Source organism: Myotis myotis, unplaced genomic scaffold, assembly GCF_014108235.1.
Source record: "Myotis myotis isolate mMyoMyo1 unplaced genomic scaffold, mMyoMyo1.p scaffold_m19_p_1, whole genome shotgun sequence".
NCBI classification, from domain to species: Eukaryota; Metazoa; Chordata; class Mammalia; order Chiroptera; family Vespertilionidae; genus Myotis; species Myotis myotis.
In genome coordinates, this window is record NW_023416313.1 from 209,323,268 (window position 1) to 209,349,698 (window position 26,431).

General features: G+C 38.1%; 1 protein-coding gene across 3 annotated transcripts in view; it reads right to left on the reverse strand.

Moving 5' to 3' along the window:
• Positions 1-417: 417 nt before the first annotated feature.
• Positions 418-26,431, reverse strand: part of SEL1L (SEL1L adaptor subunit of ERAD E3 ubiquitin ligase) — a 46,458-nt gene continuing 20,444 nt past the window's right edge. The window contains exons 5-21 of one of the 3 annotated variants that reach the window (XM_036314601.1): positions 25,005-25,110; positions 24,046-24,208; positions 21,899-21,952; positions 21,747-21,806; positions 19,596-19,677; positions 18,863-19,017; positions 18,161-18,217; positions 15,804-15,872; positions 13,823-13,900; positions 12,813-12,875; positions 11,414-11,501; positions 10,953-11,101; positions 9,810-9,975; positions 9,197-9,271; positions 7,921-8,093; positions 4,965-5,093; positions 418-1,951 (exon numbers count right to left, since the gene is read on the reverse strand). In XM_036314601.1, the coding sequence (XP_036170494.1) occupies positions 1,742-1,951; positions 4,965-5,093; positions 7,921-8,093; positions 9,197-9,271; positions 9,810-9,975; positions 10,953-11,101; positions 11,414-11,501; positions 12,813-12,875; positions 13,823-13,900; positions 15,804-15,872; positions 18,161-18,217; positions 18,863-19,017; positions 19,596-19,677; positions 21,747-21,806; positions 21,899-21,952; positions 24,046-24,208; positions 25,005-25,110 (1,877 nt within the window). In that variant the 3' untranslated portion in view covers positions 418-1,741. The remainder of the gene's footprint in view (positions 1,952-4,964; positions 5,094-7,920; positions 8,094-9,196; positions 9,272-9,809; positions 9,976-10,952; positions 11,102-11,413; positions 11,502-12,812; positions 12,876-13,822; positions 13,901-15,803; positions 15,873-18,160; positions 18,218-18,862; positions 19,018-19,595; positions 19,678-21,746; positions 21,807-21,898; positions 21,953-24,045; positions 24,209-25,004; positions 25,111-26,431) is intronic. The other 2 variants (XM_036314610.1, XR_004968380.1) reach the window with 2 other exon arrangements.

Consider the following 26,431-nt stretch of genomic DNA (forward strand, 5'->3'; position numbering starts at 1 on the left):
GATCAAACAAGTCGTAATATTCACAAGAGCTACCCAAAGTGGCATTATACTTTTGAGAGTAACATTTCCTGCCTTCCGGATATACTTTTAGACACAGGGTTCTCGCTGTGATCACCTCTTCAGATTTGAAGGCGATTACCTCGGAGGAGAGTTTGCTTGCCAGGTGTCTTGTAAAATCTACTTTAAGCAAAAAAGCATACATCATCACATTTAAAGCCCTCATGTTCATTACTGACTAATTAAATCTGGTTCTAAATGCAACCCCAACTTCAGGAACCAGTCCTACAACTCTACAATAACAAACTCTTCAAGTTTTCTGGCAGGTGAGGGGTTATGGAAAGAGAGTATAAAGGTTAAGAAAACAGACTGAGGTCAGTAGGCCCAGAAAGCCTGCTCAGGTGCAAACGTAGTCTCAGACAATGGAAAGAAATACAAACTGTTTAATTTTTTCATTTGCAAGATATGTGAAGTTTGCAAGTTTTCTTCACTGTTGTTTCCTATACAATTTAATCAGACAATTCTCGAGTGGAATAGCCTTATTTTCCTAGTGTTCACAGTGGGAGCGTGATGAATATGACAGCTGAGAAAGTGGCTGATTTTCTACTGTCACATAAAACGGCAGAAGTGAAAATTCACCTGAACAGTGTGAACAGGCTTTGGCTGTCCTCGACCACTGAGTTTCATGCACCCTAGATCCTGTCTCAGCCTTAGTATTATCATGGTAGTCAACATATGCCGTACCTTTGCAGTATTTCATACTTAAGAGAATTCAGGAGGGTGACTTGTTCCTTTGCAATAAGAAATGCAAACTAAATGAGCCCTGGGAACTATTGGGTCAACTTTTGGGGAAGGATGTCTATGGTCTTAGCACCCCATGCAGGGTTCTATAATATTGCTTTCTAATTTCTCCCACTTAGTCCATCCTCTGGCTTCCAGATCAAGGCTCTGCGTACTTAAAACAAGCAAATTACATTAAGTAGGTGGGGCAAACGCATGTGTTAGCTCAAGGAATCAGTTCACAATGTTTTATAGATATTCCATTCCAAAGAAATGAAATTCACACACAACGCTAACAAGGCCTTTCAGTCTCTGAAGGAGAGAAGTGTGGTATAAAATATGACAATCACCAGCAGTCAGAAACCTCCCTTCCTTCCCTTTTAAAGTAACAAATGTGCTGAATACGTGCACTTGCATGTGGATTGGTAGAAGTTTCTGCTATGGCCATTCTGAAACACTTTGAAGCCTTTTTTCTTTTCTTTTTTTTTTTCTTTTTTTTACGTTAAAGGCAAGTTCTATTTCCAGACTTTCAAATTTATTAAGGTTAAACTTGCGAGTAACTGGGTTTTCCTTTTCACACATCAGTTTTTAGTGTCGATGCACAAGACCTTGAAGATGGTTGATCGGAGAACTTATGCACATTGAGAGAATGACCAAAAGGACCCAAGAGAGCTGGATACAGTAGACATTACTTCGAGGGTCTCACGTATGTTTCCAGAACAAACCAAAAAAAGGAAAGCCACTGAGAGTTGTTATTCCAAACGGCACTGAAATTCAACTCAGTTTAGGTAAGAGTTACTTATCCCTGAAAATAAAGGCATCAGATTCTAAGCAGCTGTAGGAATTCAATGCTTCCTTGTGCCTCTTCCAGGAGGTGGCCACAGAGCCAGAGTCCCAGATCAAACGCAGGTGTTCTCTGCAAACGATTCCCTCGGTTGTCATTGATCAAGGCTGGGCACAGCCGTTACTGTGGCGGCTGCTGCTCGGGTGGCGCCTCCTGCGGTGGTGCTGCTGGCCGTGGCCCGGGGGGCCTGGGGCCGGGCATGTCTTGGTGCTGCCTCTGCCTGTAAGCTATGACTGTTCCCAGCAGCAACGCGATGATAGTCATGAGGTAAAGGTCCCACTCAGGTCCCAAAAGCTGGTCCATATCAACTTGGGTAAATACATCTCGAATCTTAATGGGAATAGAAAAATCGTTATGCTCACTAACATGTCAGAGAAGAAATCAGGAAAAGTATATCACCAATTAGAGATAAATACAGAACTTATTAAAATAATTGGTTTTAGGGACATTTTACAATGTTTTTATTAAAAAAAGGTTTTAAAAGCCTTGAACTGAAACTCAAAAAATAATGTGTCGCAGGAACAGCTATTATTTCATAACAGTTGAGTATGTGAAGTGCCTGGCAGGGTTTCCTTCCATCAGCAACCTAATGTACTCATTCCCAACCATTTCCCCCAGGAAATGTCTGAGATGAGCACTGGGGATGAGGGAGGGTCAGGGAAAATTGTCAGGCTCAGTGCACCTGGAGCCCATTTGCAGTCAGGGCACAGCGGCTAAGAAGCTCTGCTCTAGTGACACAGGGCTATGTTATCCCTTCTCTCAGGTAACTGAAGATGGCAGAGTGAAAATGTTTCATAGAGGAATGAATAATGCTTTCTGGTTAGGATTTAACTAAATATTTAACACCTGAATTTGAACTTAAAAGTCATAGTTTTAGTCTATGATATATATAGAATATACATAGATATATATATTTTTTTTTAGAGAGAGAAAGAGGAAGGGAGAGGGATAGAGAGATAGGAACATTGATGAGAGAAAGAAACAGCATCAATCAGCTGCCTCCTGCATGCCCCCTACTGGGGATCAAGCCCGCAACCCGGGCATGTGCTCTGACTGGAATTGAACCATGGCCTCCTTGTTCCTGGGTCAATGCTCGACTGCTGAACCACACAGGCTGTGCTACTCTATGATATTTTAATTGTCCTAGTGTCACTTAAGTGATTCCTCTTATTTTCTGACTGCCATTTATTCACAAAGTAGACAAGTATAATCCCTTGTGTTTAAATAACATTACATTTAAAAGGTCCCCATCTAAATATATAAAAGGCTAATATGCAAAGTGTCCCCTCGGGAGTTTGACCGCTTGCTATGATGTGCGCTGACCACCAGGGGACGGTGCAGAACAAAGGAAGGCCCCGGCTGGCAGCTGGGGAAGGGAGGCCCTGGCCGGCAGCTAAAAGGCCCTGATAGACCTGATCGCTGGTCAGGTCTAGTGACCCTACCCATGCACAAATTTCATGCACCGGGCCTCTAGTAATATATATTTGCAGGTATAGGCACTATATTTTTTGGAAAGATTACAAGAAACTATTAACTGTGTTTCCTGGGGAGGGAATGGAGAAGGGAGATTTTGTGTTTATCTTACTATTCAACTTCCTTGCCATGAATACTTACTACTTTAAAAAAATGTATTTTTATTGATTTCAGAGAAGAAGGGAGAGGGAGAGATAGAAACATCAATGGTGACAGAGAATCACTGATTGGCTGACTCCTGCATGCCCCCTCCTGGGGATCGCGCCTGCAACCCGGGCATGTACCCTGGCCAGAAATTGAACCATGACCTCCTGGTTCATAGGTTGATGCTCAATCACTAAGCCACACCACCAGAGTATTACTTATTTTTTTTTAAGGTAGAATATCTACATGGTAGGATTATAGGGCATTTTATTGTCTTTATATTTCTGTTTTAAAAAGAAAGAATATATTTTATTGCATAATCAAATCCTAGACTGTAATCAATAGTTTATTAGTCTTAAAAATTGTGAGCGACAGGGTCTGGAATAGTCCTGGCAGAGAAACAGCACACTACCACACTGTTAGCTTTTTAACTGAAGGAACGAAGATCCCGTCAATTAGCAAGGGGTTCAGCCCTGGCCCAGGCTACCAAGCAATTATAAATTTGCCATTACAAATGTGTAAGACATCGGTAGGACAGAGCTCAACATCTCAGTCCTCTGGAGCCCTATACACAGGAGCCCTCAGTAGCACGGGCTAGGGCTGCATGAGGGGGAGGTCAAACTTCTCTTTATAGCTGCTGGAGCAGCATGGACTACATTTATATCTTTGTAACACAGGAGGGTTCTATTCTGGAATCCACTGCTGAGATGAGGTATCCACCTGTTCTGAAAGATGTTAACCAAAGATTTCAACACCATCCTTTCCTGGAATGAATTAAAGTTAAATAGCCCTTGTTTCTGCATATATTTGAAGACTTTCAGAGTTCAATGCTGTACTAGTTAATCCATTTTGAGGAACTCTAGGTATTGGAAACAAAATGCAAAACTGGAGAACCTAAGAGCAACACGTAAGTGTTAACTAAAGTCAGTAGCTTGGAAGAGAATGGCTAACCCATCTCCTCTCTAGGTTCTGCCTTTAGCTTATTTAAATAGTTCAAGGCACTTTTAGAGAACAAATTCTGGTGGTGGTTTTAACATGTTTCACTATCACAAGAATCTGAAGTGCAATAGCCTGGGCAGGTTCTCAGGTTCTACTTCTTCTTCCTCCTTTTCTAAATTCTCTTTTTCTTAGGGAGGTCTGAGTCACTTCTAGGCAGGCAGTCATCTTTTTTTTTTTTTTTTTTTTTTTAAATATATTTTATTGATTTTTTACAGAGAGAAAGGGAGAGAGATAGAGAGTTAGAAACATCAATGAGAGAGAAACATCGATCAGCTGCCTCCTGCACATCTCCCACTGGGGATATGCCCGCAATCCAGGTTCATGCCCTTGACCGGAATCGAACCTGGGACCCTTCAGTCCGCAGGCCGACGCTCTATCCACTGAGCCAAACCGGTTTCGGCCAGTCATCTTATTTAATGTTTAGTTAACTACTGTTTCAAATTGCCATGGGTCAGTCTCAGTTTTCCCCAAACCAGAAAACATCTGCATCAATGCAAAATGCGTTAGCACTGGGAACCACTTGTGATGCTACCTGAAAACTATTAACAGCTTTGTGGCCACATTCAACCCTCCCCTGATGAGGACAGCGGGTACTTCACCTGGGGGAAGAAGGGAAAAAACCAGACACTCCCAGGTTACTCCTCCCTTCTCCCCCAACATTTAAAATACAAGCCTTTGGACTGAGGTTACATCATTTGTGTTTAACTGAAAGGCGTGGACCACTTACATTTGCTTCCCGTATGTACTGCAAGAAATAGACGATGCCCAATTTGCAGAGCGCTAGGAAGACTGGTACTTGTGCATCTGGGCTGGCTTCGGCTGCCATGTCATAAAAACGCTTTGCAAGGTGAATATCCTATAAGATAGGTGATAAACCCAAATTCATTTCTTGCTAAATTAAGAATCATTGTTTTTTAGTTTATACATTAGGAAAATTTATTTTATCTTTCAAGTTTCATTTTAAAATTTCCCTTACCTAAAGAAAACCAAGTTGTAATTGGATAAAAGTTCTTTAATTACCTAACAGCTTAATTTGGAAAATTTTAATTGAAAATTTTAAGACTTCATTCACGCTCCCCTCCCAACCTGACATCCACTTGCTGTGTAGACTTTCAGAGTTAAATGCTGCACCGTCTTACAGCTACACATAACACTGTTAATCTGGACACTTCCAAGGGTGACCTGTGAGTTGCAAGTTAATTTTTTCCTACTTAAAACTTCAGCCAGCTCCAGGTTTCAGTTTGGAGCAGTGAACTTCAAACTGGAGTAGACAGTCAAGATTTCCCAAGGGACACCGTTAAGGCACATCCTGTGTCTCCCTGTTTTAGACATATTTCTGTGAAGGGCAAAGCAAGTCACTGGTAATTTTGGCACAGGTGGGAGTATTCAGATATATGTAGAATGGGATGGTGGGAGTTGTGAAATTTTCATTTACCAAACTTACTTCTTCTATACCCTGACTACTGTCAAAGAATATCATCCTCCTAGGAAAAAATTCCACGAGACATGGGAAAGAAAGGCTAAGCATTAAAGATGACTTTCCCCCATATATTTAAATATAAACAACTGCTTTCAGCTATTCCCTATATGTACCTGGGGTGGGTCATTAGTTGAAAAGAAAGGCACCTTCAGCTAACTGTAATAGTATGGTCAGTGTCTTTGATTTTTAAAAATATATATAACTAACATTTTTTTGAACTGCCATATTTTTCAAGTTCATGAATAAAACTATGTGATAATACAGGCTATATGTGTTTGAGTAAATAGGGTAATTAAATTGAAGCTATCAAATATATCCTGAATTATTTATTTCATTTATAACCAATCCTGGTCTTATTTAATACTTAATATTTTTCTAGTTATACTAGATGCTGATTAGTTTTTAGTAGCAGGAATGTCTCTTTCATTTAAAAAATAAGAACAAGGAAAAGGTCATTATGATGTCTTATAAAAACGAATGGATTTACTGTTATTTTTACACATAATTAATTATTCTTAAAAGTTGAATCCTAGAGTTCCCTCTCATCACTCTGATGCCTTTTATCACATTCTTTTTTGTAAGAATTTACATAAACTATACATCATATTACATTACAAATTAAATGATGAGATGAGAAAAGCACACTGATTAGGTTCTTGTTTTATAATCTATTATAAAAGTAGTATCGGAGTTATACGACTTTAGTCATCTTGATTCCTAGGTGTATTCTATAAAGGTCACAACTCACATGTGATTTTTATATTAGTCATCAAACATAACAATTACATACATTTCAATGGGAATACTAGACTAAAATATGAATTCAGGGAGAAAAGAAAAAGATGCAATATGCAATTAAAGAATTTAATACACATTTTAAAAAATTAATAATGGGCATGTCAAATTATTTACAGTAATTTAAACATTTTATTAAAAATGTTCTTATTTAAAATAGCTAGAACTTAGACCTTTGAAACTTACGATGAAAATTTATTTTAATTAATTAATTAATTTATTTATTTCAGAGAGGAAGGGAAAGGGAGAAACATCAATGATGAGAAAGAATCATCGACCAGATGCCTCCTGCATACCCCCAACTGGGGATTGAGCCAGCAACACGGCATGTGCCCTGACAGGAACCGAACCCTGACTTCCTGGTTCACAGGTGTAGACCACTGAGCAATACTGGCTAGGCTATGATGAAAAATTTTATTTTATTTTATTTTTTTAAAATATATTTTATTGATTTTTTACAGAGAGGAAGGGAGAGGGGTAGAGAGTTAGAAACATTGATGAGAGAGACACGTCGATCAGCTGCCTTCTGCACACTCCCTACTGGGGATGTGCCCGCAACCAAGGTACCTGCCCTTGACCGGAATCAAACCTGGGACCTTTCAGTCCGCAGGCCGACGCTGAGCCAAACCAGTTAGGGCTATGATGAAAAATTTTAAATGTCAACTTAAAAATGCACGAGATAATATAATTTTTCAAAATTTTTAAAGGTACATGGACAAAACTAAAGGTCTAAAGACGGTTAGACTTCACTAGGTAAGTTTAAGAATCAGAAATAAGGGAAGGGGGTAGAGGACTGGGTGCAAAAGGTGAAGGAACTGAGAAATACAGATTGGTAGTTACAAAGTAGTCATGGGATGTAAAGTACAACATAGGAAATATAGTCAATAATATTTTAATAACTATGTATACTGCCAGATGCGTACTGGAAATATCAGGGGGAACACTTTATAAAGTATGTGATTGTATAATCACTGTGGTACAATGGAAACTAATATAAAATAATACTGACAAAACATTTTTTAATTGAAAAAAGAATCAGGAATAAGTTTATCAATAGCAACCATCTTAATTCATTTCAAAAAAATTTAGAAGCAATAGAATTTGTTTGATTATGGGTGGACAGTTTCTCAAACGAGGAGTTATCAGTAGAAGCTGCACTGCCTTTCTGTTTTCATGAATCTGTTTTTGCCTTAATATTCTAAATATAAGAGTGTGGATATCAAATATGTGTGTTTGCTGGAAGATGAGAGATGCAGGGGCAATCTTGTGAAATATTACAAAACTGCCTCACGACTTAGTATCTAAAATCTGAGCACATTCCAAAGAAAGCCTGTTTTCTATAAAAATGCAGACCTTTCCCCAAGTCACAGTTTATATTATTCAAACATTAATTTGAAGCACCGCTCACCTGTTTAATGCCTAGTCCTTTCTCATGCATATATCCCAGATTAAACATAGCCTGTGCGCTGTGTTGCTGCTCAGATGCTAGACGATAATGAATAAATGCAGTCTCGTAATCCACATCGGTGCCAAATCCATAGAAATGGTAGTCTCCAAGCTTAATTCTAGCCACAGTATAGCCTTAAACAAAAGTTAAATGCAAAACTGCCAATAAATAAAGTATTTAAAACAGATCACACTGTTATTTCTCTTCCTATTAACTTGATTACATAAAACAGAATTTTAATTTATAGTACACAAATTTTACAACCAACCCTTTAGCTAAGCTATAAATTCAGTAAAAATTTAAATAGAATTACTCTTCTGAAGAAGGTTTTGTAATAGTCAAGGAGAGGTAGAACAAGGTAGGTGGCAACACCCCCCCATGTCTCCAATATTATTATTATTATTATTTTTTAATATATTCTTATTGATTTCAGAGAGGAAGGGAGAGAAGGGGAGAGGGGGAGAGGGGGAGGGGGGGAGGGGAGGCAGGGGGAGGGAGGGGGAGAGAGAGAGAGAGAGAGAGAGAGAGAGAGAGAGAGAGAGAGAGAAACTTCAATGATGAGAGAGAATCAATCACTGATGGGCTTGCCTCCTGCATGCCCCCTAGTGGGGACCAAGCCCAAAACCTGGGCATGTGCCCTTGACTGGAATCGAACTTGGGACCCTTCAGTCCACAGGCCGATGCTCTATCCACTGAGCCAAACCAGCTAGGCTCCAATAATATTCTTTAAATGATCATGCTCTATTCTATGATGTCATTTACATTTTAAAATCGTTTAACTGGACCCTTGTTTATGCTTGAAGAAGGGATGGTAGGCACACAACATGGAGAGTAGTTTGTGAGAGAAAAAAAACAGTCAAATGGAAAAGTGGAGAAAGGTTAAAATCTTTTGGGGTTTGGACTAATATTCTATTCAATTTTCATTTACACAATATACAGGTTTCAAACTAAAAACCAGAGAGAAAACCATAGCATGACTTAAATGTCTAGTACAAATGCCTTGCAATTCAGTTTAGAAGCCCTGGGACTAGAATTTCCATTTTAAGAATAAATACCAATCACGATGCCAACAAGTTAAGCAATAGTATCTCTGCTTAATTTTAAGGCGATGAATGACAGGACTTAATTTTTATGGGAGATTTAAAAAAACACCCCCCCCCCCCAAAAAAAAACAAAACAAAATAAAGAGAGGTTCCTGGGTGAAACTCTTATCCTTTAAGATGAACCAACCACTCACCTTGCGAGGCAGCCCTGTTCCAGTGGAGCAAAGCTCTGGGGTAGGTTTCATTCTCACCTACAATGGTGGCTTCTCCTACCGGGAAAGAGGTAACACAAACCAGGCATTTAGGGAAAGACACTAGACTTTTAGGCTTCATTTTCAAGCTAGAACGAGTATGTGGAGCATAACTGAAATAAGAACTGGAATATTACAAATAATAAATGGAAAATATATTGTATTAAAATTAAATAAGTACTAGAATAAAATACTGAGTTCCAAGGAATCACTGCATTGAGGACATTACATCCTGAAACACGTTTTATCCACAGAACTAATAATGAGACTGAGTACTGGGCCACTCTGGGGACCTACATAAGCTGGAAAAACAGTATTTTATATCTGCTATTTTGTGAAAATGTATTTGCTGAAAGCAGCAGCCAATTTTATGATGAATGTCAATTCTATAAAACTAAGTTGGATGTGAGAGATCTGAAGTAAAATAACTTAAATAAGAGGGACAAGTTCTGTTTATAGCAACAAAGAACGCTCTTTGTGGCTTTTCCTTTTAGACAGGCAACCTGATGTGAGTCCCTGCATTCTGAACCCGAGGTAGCACTCAGATGAACCTTACTCTGGTCAAGGATGAAGGCAGCATTGCTCTGTGCCACTTCATAGCCCTGTTCGGCCAGCAGGAGGTACTGGATCACGGCAGCGTTGTAATCGCCGTCTTTATAGCTGTTATAGGCAGTCATAAGCCTCTCAGACCAGCGGCCCCGTTCACACACATTCTTAAACAACTGTGAGAACAGGAAAGAAAAAAAAAACCAACAGAAGAATAAGAAAGATAAGCTAGAAAATCATTTTTCACATTAGCCATGTGAGTGTTATGTATGCTCTTTCAATGTCGGGTAATTTTACTGAATATATGTAAAGTCTGGGATATATATTTGAAGCTTTCACTTAATCTTTAGAATAGTTTATTCAAATAATAGCAAACAATTATATACCACTGACACTGGTCAGACACTGTTCTAGTGATTTATGTATAATATGTAACTTAACTCACTTAACCCTCCCATGGAGTCTACTCTATAAGGTGAGTCCTATTAACAGCTACATTTTACAAGTAAGGAAACTGGATCAGAGAGAGCTTTAGAAACTTTGTAAACATGTATTGATGTCACTCTAAAGGGCCAATTAGGAGATATTAGCACACCCCTTTGAAACATTCATTTAGCATCCTAGCATATGCTTTTTTGACGCTATGTCTCAGATACTGTCTTAGGTGATAGAGACAGCAGACACAGTATCTGCCCTTATTAACACTGATTCTAATAGGGAGGGTAAATGAAATAAGTGTGATGGCCCCACACAGACCCTCCGTCTTCCCTCAGTATACCAGTAGGCTGAATCTGTTTCAACTCTAGAAGAAATCACACAAGAAAACAACAATTAAAACAGTAGACTTTCCGCCCAGCTGGCGTGGCTCAGTGGTTGAGCGTCAACCTATAAACCAGGAGGACACTGTTCGATTCCTGGTCAGGGCACATGCCAGGGTTGTGGGCTCAATCCCGTGTGGGGTGTGCAGGAGGCAGCCAATCAATGATTCTCTCTCATCACTGATGTTTCTTTCTCTCTGTCCCACTTCCTTCCTCTCCCTTCCTCTCTAAGATAAATAAAAATATGTTAAACAAACAAACAAACAAACAAAAACAGTAGACTTCCGACTGGGAAAATTAATTTCCCGTACAGAAGTTGGTAGAAGAGCCCTCACCTCCACTGCATTGTGGCAGGATCGCATCACACCTGTGCCGCTGGCGTGCATCTGTGCTAGGTTATAGAAAGCCAAGATATGGCCTCCCTGAGAAGCTAAGTTAAAATACTTCAAGGCCTGTTTATAATCCCTCTTGACTCCAATGCCATCTGTAAGGAAAATCACAGCAAAGGTCAGGAACAGTCTCAGATAAGATTCAGCTGAAACATCAGAGAAGTAGAGGATAAAACAAAATAAAATTCAGAATTCTTACTCGGGAAAAATGTGAATCCTATTAACACAGATCTGTACATTAATATATATCAACATAATTCACAATAAAAAGCAAGATGCACAGATCACTGAATTGGGAGAACATGAATCAGCCAGTATTCAACACTCTCATTTCCATATCATAGTGACATCTAGTGGAAAAAGGTGATTTACATCTTGGTGTGTTCATTAATCCCACCGTTACTTACTATAGTACATGGAGCCAAGCTGTAGTTGCCCATCAACCCAGCCTTGCTCAGCAGCTTTCTGGAAATACTTCAGTGCCAGATCATAATTCTGTAAAAAAAGATCATCTCATCACACAAGCACATGATGAGAAACCTCAAAAGGCTGACATACTTGAAAGTCAGAAGATTAATTTATTAAAAAAAAATTAATAAAGCACACAAAATAGTCTTGAAGAGCCATTAAAAGAAATACCTTCTAATTTTTATAGCAGATAATAATAGACTTGAAGTCACAGGGGGATTATATTTAAGATGTTGAAGAAAAGCAAATCGAGCTTTTGTGAGACAATTTGCATGTTGGCTCTCGGAAAGCATAAACACCACCAGTGGAACACAAGGACGGGATTTAAGAAACAGTTGTATCTTTTCTGTTAACCAACCAATCCTTTTCAAAACCTCAATTCTTCCAATATTAAATAAGGGTAATCATTCTCTCCTTATTCGTTCTTTCCCTGTGTTCATAATGAACACTATGCGATCATTAAACTTCAAATATCATGTATCCATAGAGATAAACTGAAACAAAGATCGCTACGGAACCTCAGTTTCCTAAAATGACTAGAAGGAATAAAAACGAGATCACACAACTGTTTCTTATGCTAAGGAATGCCTACAGATTAGAATCCCAAACCTAGCTCTTAGTTTCAGGCCCAAATAAAAAGAACATATTGCTTAGAGATATCCCACAGAAAAAGGGGATGGCAAGGAGACTCCAGGGCATCCCACCTCAGGAAGTAGCACAGAAGAATGAGAACAATGGCTCAGGAAAACCAAGAGCCCTTGCAGTCACAGAACTCCAGGGAAGAAAGTGCTAATGATATACAACCAAAAACTGTGGAGTTGACATTCAGGAGGTTTCTGGGTGACTTGTATTTAGCAGTTTCATGAAGCAGAACCTGACTGCTCTGAGCTAATGAGTGAGCGGTAGCAGCTCATATAGTTCATTTTTTAGAAAAACTTGGCTGTGCAGCGAAGGGCTGCAGAGAAAAGAGGTAGTGACTAGAAGGGCAAAGGGTAGAACAGAAAGCTTTTCTCCTCTAAATGGGAGAGACCTGAGCATTTTCTTAGGCTTGAGTGAAGAAGTACAAGTCTAGGCGAGATGGAAGAGTAGACAGGGCAGAGAGCATTGGTGGGAGGATGAGAAACAACTTCAGGAGAAGGTGCCAGAGTCAGAGCCATTCTAACAAGGCAGTTGGTGCAGTGAGTACAGAGTGAAGGATGGTAAGGACAATCGGAAACAGTGTAGGTTTGGTTATAATGAAGTGGCCTGCCTAGGCTGGCTGGGAGCTAGTTAAGGAATACTTCCCTACCTTACCAACTGACTCCTTGTTAAAATCAGAATGTTAGATGGGAAACTTACAACTTGAACTCCTCTCCCGTAGAGGTAAGCCATTCCAAGCCCACTCTGTCCAACTGGATTGCCCTGCAAACCAGAGACAACAGTGTGAAAGAAATAATTACAAAGTAGGCAAGACTAAATGACTGCAAAATAAACAATTTACAAGCATGTTCAAAACCCGTCTTAGCACTTTTCAATTCAAAATAAAATTTTCTCCTTCCCATCAACCTAAACATAATATTGACTTTAAAGTATTTGGGGTTTTTAAAATTTTCTGAAAAAGAGTAAATAGTAAATTCATTTAGAATTAAATTTTCATGACTTACCTTATGACCATCTGTTCCATAAATTTATGATATAAAACATAACTAACATATTTCATCTTTTAAAGACTACACACAGGTCACTTTTTTGGGTAGTTTTTTAATTAGTAACCTTCCTCCTCAAACAAGAAGGAAGATTCCATGGGGTAGAGTCAACAACCATGTAATAACAACAATACTGGGATTAGGCAGCAAAGAAATCCTTATGATTATTGAAGTGTCCAAAACCAAAGATAACCATTGTTTTGAGACTGTAGTTGGCAAAGAGATATGTGTATGGTACACACTGGAGGCATATAGGGTCTTAAGTATTCATAGGCTGCTTTCTTTGCACCAGAGAATGCCTAAATTATGTACTGTTATTATCAAAATTATCCAATTGTGTAAGTTTTAAACCTCAAGATGCAACACAGATAAGAATTATGTAACTTTCAATTCTATTACTAAAATCACATTTCCCTGATCAGGACATTTCTCAGTAAAATTCTGAGAGAGGCTTAATATACAACAATCTGGTCCCTAAAAAAATTGCTTTTTATTGAGAACTTTTTTCCTCATTCAATTCATTTACATGAATCATATTTACATAAATGCTTTCACTAATTTATGGCATGACGGTCACGATTCATCTTTTAATATAATAAACTTATTTATTAAAATAATAGTAACGTGATACACATTTGAATGCACTGAGTCACAAGGTCTTACCATATCAGCAGCTTTCTTAAAGTAGTGAAGGGCTGTCTCATTACTCTGAGGCACAATATCACTTCCCTCTGAGTACATCTGGAAAACAGACCCCAATTTTATTATGAGGCATAATTCTCTCTCCAATTACATTGTTCTCCTATCTCATCTCATTCTGGTTTTTGTTAGATCTCATGAAATCTTTTAACAAAATTAAAATTCCCCAAAGGATATTTTAGAATTAAAAGCAAAACCTGAAAAGTAGACATTTTATACTATTATACATTCTGTCATATCAAATTTATGATTGACCTTATGACCATCTGTTCCATGAACTTAATATCCTATATAATAAAAGCCTAATATGCAAATCAACTGAACAGGTGGAATGACTGGTGGAACAACCAGTGGCTATGACACGTACTGACCACCAAGGGGCAGACGCTCAACGCAGGAGCTGCCCCCAGCCCGCAGGCCCCAGGCCAGCCACAGCGGGTGCCAACACAGGTCCCGACTGCCCTGACGGTTGCCCCGCAGATCGGCCCTGATCTAGGGACCCTACCCATGCACAAATTTTGTGTACCTGGCCTCTAGTAAATATATAAATACATAAATTTTGTGTACCTGGCCTCTAGTAAATATATAAATACATAAATATATAAATCAACTTATAGGTCAATCTCAGGAGAAGAAATCTTTAATCCCCAGAGGAATCTATTTTCTCACTCTATCCCAGTGCAGTTAACTGGGTTGACACATTGCTTGGGACCTGTGATTAAACGAGGAAAGGAAGGCTATCAGCAATGTCTTTTCCGTTCTCCTCTACCACTACTTCCCCCAGGCTAAGATTGAAGGTAGTGAAAGTTCAGGAAAAGAAACAACTAAATGGTTATTCTAAAAGGTTTCAAGCACCAAATGATTAACGTCTCAGGGATCATGATAAAGGACAAAGAGAAAGAACAGAATGACCAATACTGTTTTTATCCATATACACATTAATGACAAAGACATCATTTTTGAGATAGGGTTAGTTTGTAATTAGAGCAAAGATTGAAAGGGCTCAAATGAAAAGTTCTTAAATGCTTAACAAGATTCGTGAGGAACACCACTATTGTCTAAAATCTAAATGTAAAATTCTGAGGCCCCAATTAACTGTGATCCTGTGGCAAATACTGATTAGATTTTTCTATTTGGAAAAACCTTTGAGATATATTCTATCTGAGCTTCCTAACATTAGGATTTGGTTATAGATGAAAATACTGATTAGTTTACACTAGAATAGCTTTCAAAATAATGAAAAAGGAAGTTAATAGATTGTGCTATGACATATGGAATCTACTCATTAAGTCTCTAGACTTAAATGTCCTCTTGAGAAAAGGACCACACTGAAAGGTGGGTAATGGCTGTCTCATTTAAGATGATGAAAAGGTCTGCAGACAAATTCCAACAAAATCTAAGTGCCTCTATTCAGCATGGAAGTTAACAGGTAATTATGACAGACTAGCAAAAACCCGCACAGCATCGATTCCTCATTATTATGTACTAGAGACCCTATCACGAAATTCGTGCAAGAGTAGGTCCTCGCAGCCCCGGCTGCCTCAGCCGTCACAGCTTTGGTGGCTGCCTCGGCCCTTGCAGCCCCAGCTTCACCTGGAAAATTGTCTGGACGGTCGTTCTGCTGTTGGGCCATTCTGTCAATTTGCATATTACACTTTTATTATTATAGATATTATTATAGATGATATATGAAAAGTAGGAGCTTGGATAGTGGTGGTTAATTTCAGTGGAGAATTAACATACTGAAGAGCAAATGCTGTTATGTTTAAGTCACCTAGGAAATTGCCTCAGATTGGAAATGCCTTTAGGACAAGACACAATAACTTTGCCCTGGAAATGTTATTTCCAGTTTGTTTTGGGTAGATTGTAGATCTTGAATACAGAATGTACTCACTCTGCAAACACCTCTTGCTATTACACAATACATTAATGGGACGTACAGTACCTTTCCCAAGAAGGCCATTGCATGTGAGTTGCCAGCATTCGCTGCTAAATTGAAGTAGTCAAACGCTCTCTGTGAGGAAAGAATTTATTAAAAATAGTTTTTAATAGAATCTGCCCTTGGTTTTTAACCAAAATAGTTATTTCAGGAACAGTTAAAAAATCTTGTTGCGTGGCAGAATCTCAGTTTAAGTAAATGGCAACATGACACCTATTGGTTGCTTCAAGGTACCCCCCCACCATATCCAATTTATCAATAAGTCCTGTTACCACCAAATCCATCCTGAATCCATCTATCTTCTACCCTCCATTACCAAAATTCTAGTCAAAGCTACATAATCTCTCACTTGACTTCTAAAATACTCCCCTGACCTCCCTGCTTTTTATTCTGGGGTTATCCAAAGTGACTGTTCTTAAATCTCTTCATGCTGGTCCTTACAGTCCCCTGCAGTTTTGTAGAAAATATACTGTCATGATCAGGCACTACTTATCACAGTACTGCTCCCTCTTGCTCTCTGCACTCTGGGCATACCAGCCTTGTCCTTCCTGCCTTAGGACCTATGTACATACTGTTCTTTCTGGCCTGGAATAATTTTACCTCCAGGCTCAACTTAAATGTCACCCATCTCTCTTCAGAGACAACTGCCACCTCCCACTCAGTAATCTGTTATTGGGTGCTTTAATTCTCCTTAGTAACAACAATCACAATTTATTACCTATTTTTGCTGTGATCATTTAAAAAGCAGCAAATGCAAAAAAATAAATAAAAAAGTATTGAATTCTTTTACTAAACTTGAAGCTCTGTAAGGACATAAGGACTGAAGCATTGTATCTGAAATGTCTAGCAGTGAATGGCACATAGTAGGCACACAAATATTTGTTGAATTAACATGTACTGGGAAATCCTTTTCTTCCCTCTTCATAGCCTGTAAAATAATTTATTTGTGCAGTTGCTTCACAGGTAAGTGGCATACACACCAAAAATATTTCAAAATTTGTTGTGCAAAAGGTATGCAACAAACTTATCCAGAATTCTGTCCTCTCACTTAATGTTTTTATTAAGATTTTATCTGATGCTGCACTGGCCTAGTGACATACATTTTAATGACCCAAAGACAAGAAGAGCTGTCAAAATGCCATCTGAATTTTTAAAAGTAGGTATTAGGCATAGTTGTGTTGATACATCTAATTCTTAAAGTTGATGGGACATGGGTACATGAAGTAACCTTCACTAGAATACTTAACTGGCATGGGAGAAAAACAAAGCGTTTTGAATCTGACAAGCATTCACAGAGGAGTTATTATGTGCTAGGCAGTGTGAGGTGCTGGGAAAAGACTGGAAAATAAGGCAGATGCAGCCCATGCTTTTGGACCTTATGTTCTAGCAGAGGAAACAACTTAATTAACTAACTTACATAATTAACTAATTTACAACGGACAAGGGCCATAAGGAATACAGATTTTCAGAAATCCTAACTGTGGTACATGACTTATTCCTGGAGTGGGGCTGAGGCCCAAGGAGACATTAGGAGAAAAGATATTGCAGTTGAGCTCTGGAGGATGACAAGGAATTCGCTATATGAAGAAAGGGGTGGGGAAATATTTACTCTAGCCAGATAGGCCAGCATTCCAGAAGCCCTGAGACAGAGAGGTTCATGATATTTTCAAAGACTTGAGAAAAGATCCCTGTGCCTGTGACTGAGAAAGCAAGGGGCTGGTGAGGTAAACGGAGATGGGAATGGGGCCTAAGGGGCCATGTAAAGGTTTTGGTCTTTAAGCTCCAAGAAACTGTGGACCACTCAAGAGTTTTAAGCAAGGGAGCCATATGATCAGATGTCTGGTTCACAAAGACAGGCTACTGCTCAGGAAATTTAAGCAGTAGGTAATTCACACAAGTGACAGGTGTCCCGATGGAAGAAAAGGGAAGAGATGGTGACACTTAGGACATAAAGCAGACAAAATTTGATGACTGGATATAGATCTGATTATTACCATTGTGTACTCCTAATTTCTCATAAACTCAACAATGAATTTTCCTTAGTTCTATAAAATATTTTCTAATGGGAGTTTTAAGATATACTTCAATCACATACCTATAGAAAAAAATACATTGCTTACATATTTTTGGCATTATTAAGAACTAGATTTTAGAATTGATAAAACATTCCCCAACCCTATGAGGTATAATCACATTTTTATTCTTCAGCTTCCTCAGGGGTTAGTTAAATCTCAAAGGTTCATTTGGGATGGCTGTCTTAATAACACAAACTTGATATTGTCACTGACTTAGCCAGAAATACACCTGGAGAATTATTTCTTGCTACAACAGGAAGTACAAAGCCCCAGGAACAGAAAAGCTACCTGATGGTTCTGTTCTACTCCACGCCCTCCGTGCAGGTGCAGCTGTCCCAGACCGACCTGAAAATGATAAAAATGGGGCAAAAGTCAAGGGTAGCATCTGGAGTGTGATTACCATTAAACCAACAAGAAAACACTTGGTCATAAAAAGGTTTCTATTTATTACAAAAATGGAAAGATTTAGCCTTACCTCCTGAAGATATTATGTTACTTTAAGCTACATTTTTAAACACTAAAAATATCTGCTTTTAATCCAAAACTGAATTTGCCACTAAGGAAATACTCAAGAATATGAATTAATCTGAGAAAATTATGATCTAAGATGAGCAAAGGAAACATGAACAGTTCTGAAGAGCAACTGAAATCCCACATGCCCCGGAGCCTTTTTGTTTACAGAGAAAGTGGCAGTTTTTGTCCTTGGCGACTCCATGAAGAGCCTTCATCATCACTGTACTGCTGCTCCACTCAAGCAGCAGTTTTCAACGGGGTGCACAGCAGTCACCCTGCCAGCTCTTAGGAACCATGAATGCCTAGTCCATATCCCAGAGGAGTCCAAATGGAATGTCTTGAGAGTATATAGCTAATAATAACATAGCTAGTAACTGCTAAGAGCAATAAAAATGTTACTTACAGATGTAAGTGCTTGCCCCAGAGACTGTAATACACAATGCATTAAGACAGTACATGAGATGTTGAAACTCATACCTGTGCTTGTACATCACCCTTTTCAGCTAGGAACTGGTAATACTGAATCAAATCTTCTTCTAGCATTCCACTGTTCATTCCTGGATTTTCCACCTCATCTGGCAGCCGTATTCTCTGCACTACTGAGCCTCCTGTCAGCGAGATATCACTAGCAACTGAAACAGGGGGACAAAGTAAGGACATGGATGAAAGTCAGCAGGTGTCCCACAGAGAGAAGTACAATTCGAGTTGCCAAATTGTTGACAGATGTTATGTTACAGGAAACTGTTCCTATAGTAGTTTATAGATATAAAACAGCAACCTAAAGTAAATTTAGTTTTTTCCACAAAATACTGAAGAAGTGGAGTAGATAGCAAAATTTAAAAAAAAGTAAGTACTTCTTAATCAACTAGGGTAGGGGCGGGGAATGTCCAGCCTGCAGGCCTTGTAAGGCCTGCAAAATCATTTGATCTGGCCCTGCCAAGGCATTCGGGGTGAGTTAACTAAAGTTTGACCAAAGATAGCAGGCTAATTTTTAAGTTCATAATTTTGTATGGCCTGTGAATGATGTTATAAATATCCAAATGGCCGTTGGCAGAAAAAAGGTTCCCCATCCCTGAACTAGGGTAAGGACGATTCCACTTGAAAAGAGCCATTCATGACATTTCAAGTAGTGCAATAAAAATAGATGTATTTAAAATTAATTGTTTTATTGGTTTTTGTTTTGAAAGGTGAAAGGCAAAAACATAGATACCATGGTTGGCCACAAGACGGTAATGCGTCAGCGCGGATTCACAACTCTGGAGGACCCCGATGCCAGCCCAGTAGCGGTAGCCCTGCAACACAGCCTCAGTGAGAAGACGGCGGTTTCAGGTGCTTCAGTGCATCCGTTGGAACAAATACAGCTAACCATACTCAGCATGCAATTCTGCTGTCTTCTGGTCCAAGGACACTATCACCCCATTTTTCCTGAGCTTTAGGTCATGAGGCAATTTATTTAGCCACTTCAACAAGCAGACTATAAATGACTAAGAACTAGAAAATAAATTTCCTAGAGCAATCAAAATTGATGCAATGAACTTTATGCAGTGTGCGCATTTTACCTATAGGAGAAAATTAAGGTCTTGCTTGGAACAGATTTCATTCTTATTTTATACACAATTTTAAAAAAGGGTTACTCTTCCAAATTAGCAAAGAAGAAGCAACAAATGAGCAAAATAGGGAAGTCAAGGGACTATTAGAAGCAGCCCAGCAATAAATGACTTCAGAATAAGGTCATTGCTCTTCTAATAATAAAGAGCAAGGAAAAGAAAGTAAAGCTCTCTGGAGTCATTTAGCACAGACTCAAAATAACTTCACAAGCTTTAACAATCCTTAGGGCATTACTGTATAATAGCATGTATAACATTTAATGTTCTTAATCTGTAGCTGCTGTTGAAGACGACTGGTAAGTAATTAGAACAAACCCTATTTTTCACTTAAACCCCCTCAGCAGTTTACCCTTGTAAACAAGACAGAGTCCATGTAAACAGGACAAAGTCCATGCTCCTTGGCATGACATACAGCTGCTTATGGGATTCCTGTTCACCTGCCCTGTTGTGAACTACTGGTAGGTTTTCTACTCTCTGGCCACACTGAAGTGCTTGTGTTTTCTTGCAAACACCACATTCCCTCTTGTTGCTGTCCCTCTATCAGTGGTTCTCAACCTTCCTAGTGCCGCGACCCTTTAATACAGTTCCTCATATTGTGGTGACCCCCAACCATAAAATTATTTTCGTTGCTACTTCATAACTGTAATTTTGCTACTGTTATGAATCGTAATGTAAATACCTGATATGCTATATGTGTTTTCCGATGGTCGCGACCCACAGGTTGAGAACCGCTGCCTGGATACCTCTGCTTTTTACGTTCACTCACCACAATTTACCCTTCAAGAACAGGGTTAGCTGCTTCTTTCCTCAGAAGTACCTCCTTAAATCCCTCTCCTTCCAATGCCACTTTCTAGGTGAATCCTTGACATTCTCGTGCTGCACTATAATGGTCTCCTTACCTGTGCCTCCCTTTCTTGATTAAAAGCTTGTTGGATTGTATCTTACTCATCTTTGGTATCCCAATGACATGTACTCAATGAATATTTTTGGGAATGTATGAGTAAAATTAGTTAGGACCCACTCAGCTGGCCAGAGAAACAGATTTTCCTTCTTTTTTAAGTATCATAGCTCATCAATGACTAAGCTGTAAACTCTTTTCCATATTTTTTCCTGTTTTTTTCTGCTTTCAGTCTCATTTCTGCTTACTCTATCCTTTATGTTCTTGTAAGAATGAATTTATATATTCATTTGAAACACAGTAATATGAGTTGGAGGTCATGTGACTTAGCCAAAGTCATTTTATGAAGTACAAGGCAGATTAAATACACCACAGTAAAGAATTTAGTGGAAAAATTCTCTATTTCACCACTAAGTCATTTAAACGATCAATGGTATCAAATGGCACATAAAAAATACTCTGTAATGAACTTTAAAGGACCACTTTATAGGTTTAAAGAACTTTATAGGTTCTTTACCTAGTAAGTCCTTCATCAATTTCAATATAACATTTATGACAACTAATCTAAAAAAATGACTCTGACAAACAATTCCAACTTAAAAAAAGAGCCATTTATCAGATATTTATTTTAAGGACAATCAGCCAAACTAGTCATTTTCATAAAAAATTGTGAACTCTAACAGTTTCATCCACATGTAGATTGTTATTGTATTCATTAATAAGAATATTCAATTGAGTACTTGGTCTTAGTGAATAAAAGTAAATTTGAATCATGAAAGAAAAGTCGTGATCATTTGTTAACCAAAAATTCTTCTGCTACTCAATGTTAGTATTCTTCCACTTAAGTCTTACTTACCAAAATCATGTGGGCTATTAGGTTGCCCCCAAGAGCTCCAAAAGTATAATAAACAAGGGCCTGTGAATGAACAAAAGATACTTAATTGAACATAGGCACATGTATTTACTCAATTGAAAGTGTCATATAAATTAAAGTTTTAATAATATTACCTTTGCCTGACTTGAATTAACACCAAGTCCAGAGGCGTAGAGAAAGCCAAGAGCCTGAAATAAAATGATAAAAGTAAGAATTCTGCCTTTGGTGGAAGTTTATCCAAGACAGACATAGTTTTATGTACTATGAAAAGATGAACGAATCTTTAAATGGGAAACAATTTAAATTGTTGCAAGTATGTACAACCTGGAATTAAAGAGCCTCAGAAATGCATTCAAGGTTTTACAAATTACACAATGAAATACAACTTTAAACAAGTCAAAATATTTAGCTTTAAGATTAAAGATAATTTAATAACTTATTAACTAGAAAAACAAGGTTGAACACAAATATGGCTTTTACTTGATCTTGATGAACAACTATTATAAGGACAGAACAACTCCTACATCATTACATCAACGCAAAGGTGCACACACATTGGAAATGGATAAGAGATTGCCAAGATCCACTATCCCAGGAACACCAAGAGGCAGCCAGAGGTCAAGGTGAAGTGGTCAAGGAAGGTCACTTTACAATGCTAGAGCACACCATTTTCTAAAAAAATTCAACCAATCAAAGAATGCACTAGTAAAGTCCTATCCTTTGCCTTGACAACATCAAAGTATAAGCTAATGTTGAAATAGTCTGAAAACAGGCTTCTAACTGTGACTAAGCAAATCTAAAACCTTCAGTAAACCTGAATTATTGAAGGCATTTTATTTATTTTTATTTTTTTAATATATATTTTATTGATTTTTTTACAGAGAGGAAGGGAGAGGGATAGAGAGTTAGAAACATCGAGGAGAGAGAAACATCAATCAGCTGCCTCCTGCACACCTCCTACTGGGGATGTGCCTGCAACCAAGGTACATGCCCTTGACCAGAATGGAACCTGGGACCCTTCAGTCCGCAGGCTGATGCTCTATCCACTGAGCCAAACCGGTCAGGGCTATTGAAGGCATTTTAAATAAATGTGGTGGCACCCTAAATCCTAGTTGTCAACCTTACCATAGGTAATCAAACAGATATTTTGTATCAAATGGTGTGATGCAATATGGAATGCAGAACATCCCCATAATGCAGTCCAGCCAGAAATATTTTACTTGAGTTCATCAGTCTTTAGCTGTGATAGCCAGTGTATAGGAAATATAGATGATGAAAAAACAAACTAAAGGACACCATGCAGAAGTCAATGGGTAAACTGAGTTAGGACATTCTGCAGAAAAATGGGCCCTAACACAGAAAAAAAAGAAAGGGGATGGTAACGTTAGAAATAACAACCAAATATAAGGTATAGTCCGGGGTTAGGTTTGGACAAAACTGATATAAAGGAAATGTTCTGTTCAATACCAGCTGAATATGCTAAGGGTATTATATGTTGTCGAAATATACTGGAAAGGAAAGGTGAAGATTAACGATTGAAAAGAGCATGTTATGGGACAGTAGACAATGACATCTTATTTTAATCAAGAATTTGTATGTATCTACATACAAAGAAAAAGGTCGAGAAGGCTGTGCATGCACTAACATACTACCAATGCTCAAGTCTAGTTGTACATATGCATTATTGACTTCCTTAGCATTTTTAGTTCGTATTTCTAGTTTCTTATAATGGACCTGTACTGCTTCTGTAATGTATATGCTTAAAAACATCAAGATTAATAAGAGATGAAGCAGCTGAAGTTTGGAAAGAAATGCACTGGTGAGTAATTTAGGTAAAAGCCAATTACTTCATGTTTCATTCACTACAGATCAAATCTGGAAAACTACAGGCATAATTGTGGCAAGATGCCTTAAGTGACCATAAATGTTCTCAGACAAAGGAAAAAGACTGATATTCAAAGATATTTTATTCAAAATTGATTTCAAAGAGGAAGGGAGAGGGAGAGAGAGAGAAACATCAATGATGCGAGACAATCATTGACCAGCTGCCTCCTGCACGCCCCACAGTGGGGATCGAGCCTGCAACCCAGGCATGTGCCCTGACCGGGAATCGAACCCTGATCTCCTGATTCATAGGTCGATGCTCAACCACTGAACCACACTGGCTGGGCAAGATATTTTATTCTTATTTTTCAAAAGAAGTCAGGGCACAAAAAGTAAACTGCGGTTAAAATAAACAAGTGCTGTGTGGGAGGAGACTCTCCAACGCAAGTGCACTTACAGTCTGTCCCTTGGGAGAGCCTTCCTCAGTCAGCTTCTCAAACATCTCTTTAGCTGTCTGGAGGTTCTGTGTCAGGTAATCACCAAACAAAAGAGCATATGACACTCTCTCCAGGGCCTTGGTATGGTTCATGCTTGCTGCCTTTTGAAGATACCGATATGCTCTTTAAATGTAAACAATTAAAAACACATTAGCAATAATTTGGAACTTTTATTACATTTTTTAAAGATCTACTGAAATGCAACATAAATAATTTCCTTATTCTATAGTCATGTTACTTATGTATAGACAACATCCTGGCTACTTTGTTTTTATGTAAGACACCAGTTTTCTCTCTCATCTGAACATCTTGGATAGTCTAATTACACTAATAGTAATTCCCAAAACTTCTGAAAACATTAACTACATGTGCAATGAAAGAACTGTAATAATATGGTGTCCCATAAATAATCCAGTGATAGCCACTGCAATTTAAAAAAAAATTTTTGCACAGAATATAAGCCTGCTGACATTAAAGGGACATAAAATATTAGAAGACAGTCACTTTTTACGTTCTTTCTAAGCGTAAATTCTTAAATTCTAGTCTTTGTCTGCAAGAATATTATAAAGCAAAAACGAAAAAAAACAAACATCTGACAATAACTCCTTTTTTTGCTTTATGTAATTTTAAATTCTGAATAGCATATGTATTCGTGGTTCTCAGAAACAACAACTTTAGTCCATTATTTCCATTCTGCTCATTGTACATTGTTGGGATCAGTATTTACAAACTTTTTATCCTAACAAGTTAATATCTGATAAAAAACAATGCCACTGAAGTCCATACATGGTATTAAACTTCTTATAATGCAACTTAACAAAGCCTCTGTTTTGGCAAAACACTTAAAAAAAAAATACTTCGCTATTTATCTCTGTAATGACCTATCTTAGGGAAGGCATGTACTTGCAGTGCTACCTACTCTCTTTTTTGGCTTTTCTTATTGCTTCCATTGAGGATTTTCATCCCAGTCTGGTACATCACTTCTGCTTCCTGCATTTGCCGTCTTTTAGTGGCCTCTTCTTCAGCTAAAAACAAAATGTTAGATGCACTTAAATGGATTTTAATTCTACACCAATTATTTATCAAGCATCAGCATGTATTCTGCCTTTTGAGAATACAAACACAATTAATGATCTTTCTTTCTTTACAAAGCTGACTCCAAAGACACATAATTTAACTGTGGCCTTTACCTGACAAAAGATAAGACTTAAAAAACACACAACTTGTCTACATCACGTTCTTTTAGAGAAAGCAATATCAACCTGCTTTTGGAGGGTACTTTTCTGCTAGTAATTCTAAAACTTTTAATATAATTTAACTGAAATTTCAGTAGCAAATTATGATTATGTGCCAAGTCAGCTAAATTCAGGACAGAAGGATATTAAAAAACAATAGCCAGCCTTAGCTGGTTTGGTTCAGTGGATAGGGTGTCAGCCTGCGGACTGAAGGATCCCAGGTTTGATTCTGGTCAAGGGCACATGCCTGGGTTGTGGGCTCGATCCCCAGTAGGGGATGTGCAGGAGGCAGCCAATCAATAATTGTCTCTCTAATCACTGATGTTTCTAACTCTCTTTCCCTCTCCCTTACTCTCTGAAATCAATAAAGATATATTTTTAAAAAATAATCAAAAAAACACCATTTTAGTCAAAGGACACTTTGTTTTCACTTTTTTTCCAAAAATTATTTTGCTATTGTAATAAAGTATTGTACCAGAAATCTAGAACTCACTAAGAGATATCTGAGTATTGCATTAGGACCAATATTTATAGAAACAGGAGTTCTTATATATAAAAAATCTGATATTATACCAAAGTACCTAATCATACTGGCCTATACCCAAGATCAGTGGTCGGCAAACTGCGGCTCACGAGCCACATGTGGCTCTTTGGCCCCTTGAGTGTGGCTCTTCCTAAGCCTTAGGAGTACCCTAATTAAGTTAATAACAATGTACCTACCTATATAGTTTAAGTTTAAAAAAATTGGCTCTCAAAAGAAATTTCAATCGTACTGTTGATATTTGGCTCTGTTGACTAATGAGTTTGCCAACCACTGCCCAAGATGGACTATATTTGATGTTATCTTCTAGAAGTGCCTAATTATCTACCAGAGCCATTATTTTGAAAGTGTTATTTGGAATCAAAGGAGATATGTTTAAGATTTTCTGTTCTTTATTAGTTACAAAGTTTTTCCTGAAAAAATACCTTTAGAGGTCAGCCCCTTTAAACTTACATTAACATGCAGGAAGGTGAAACATACATGATTTGTTAAATGTTACTGAGCACAGCACTTCTTACTCCAAGTGTTTTTAAAAGATTTTTTAAAATATATTTTTATTGATTTCAGAGA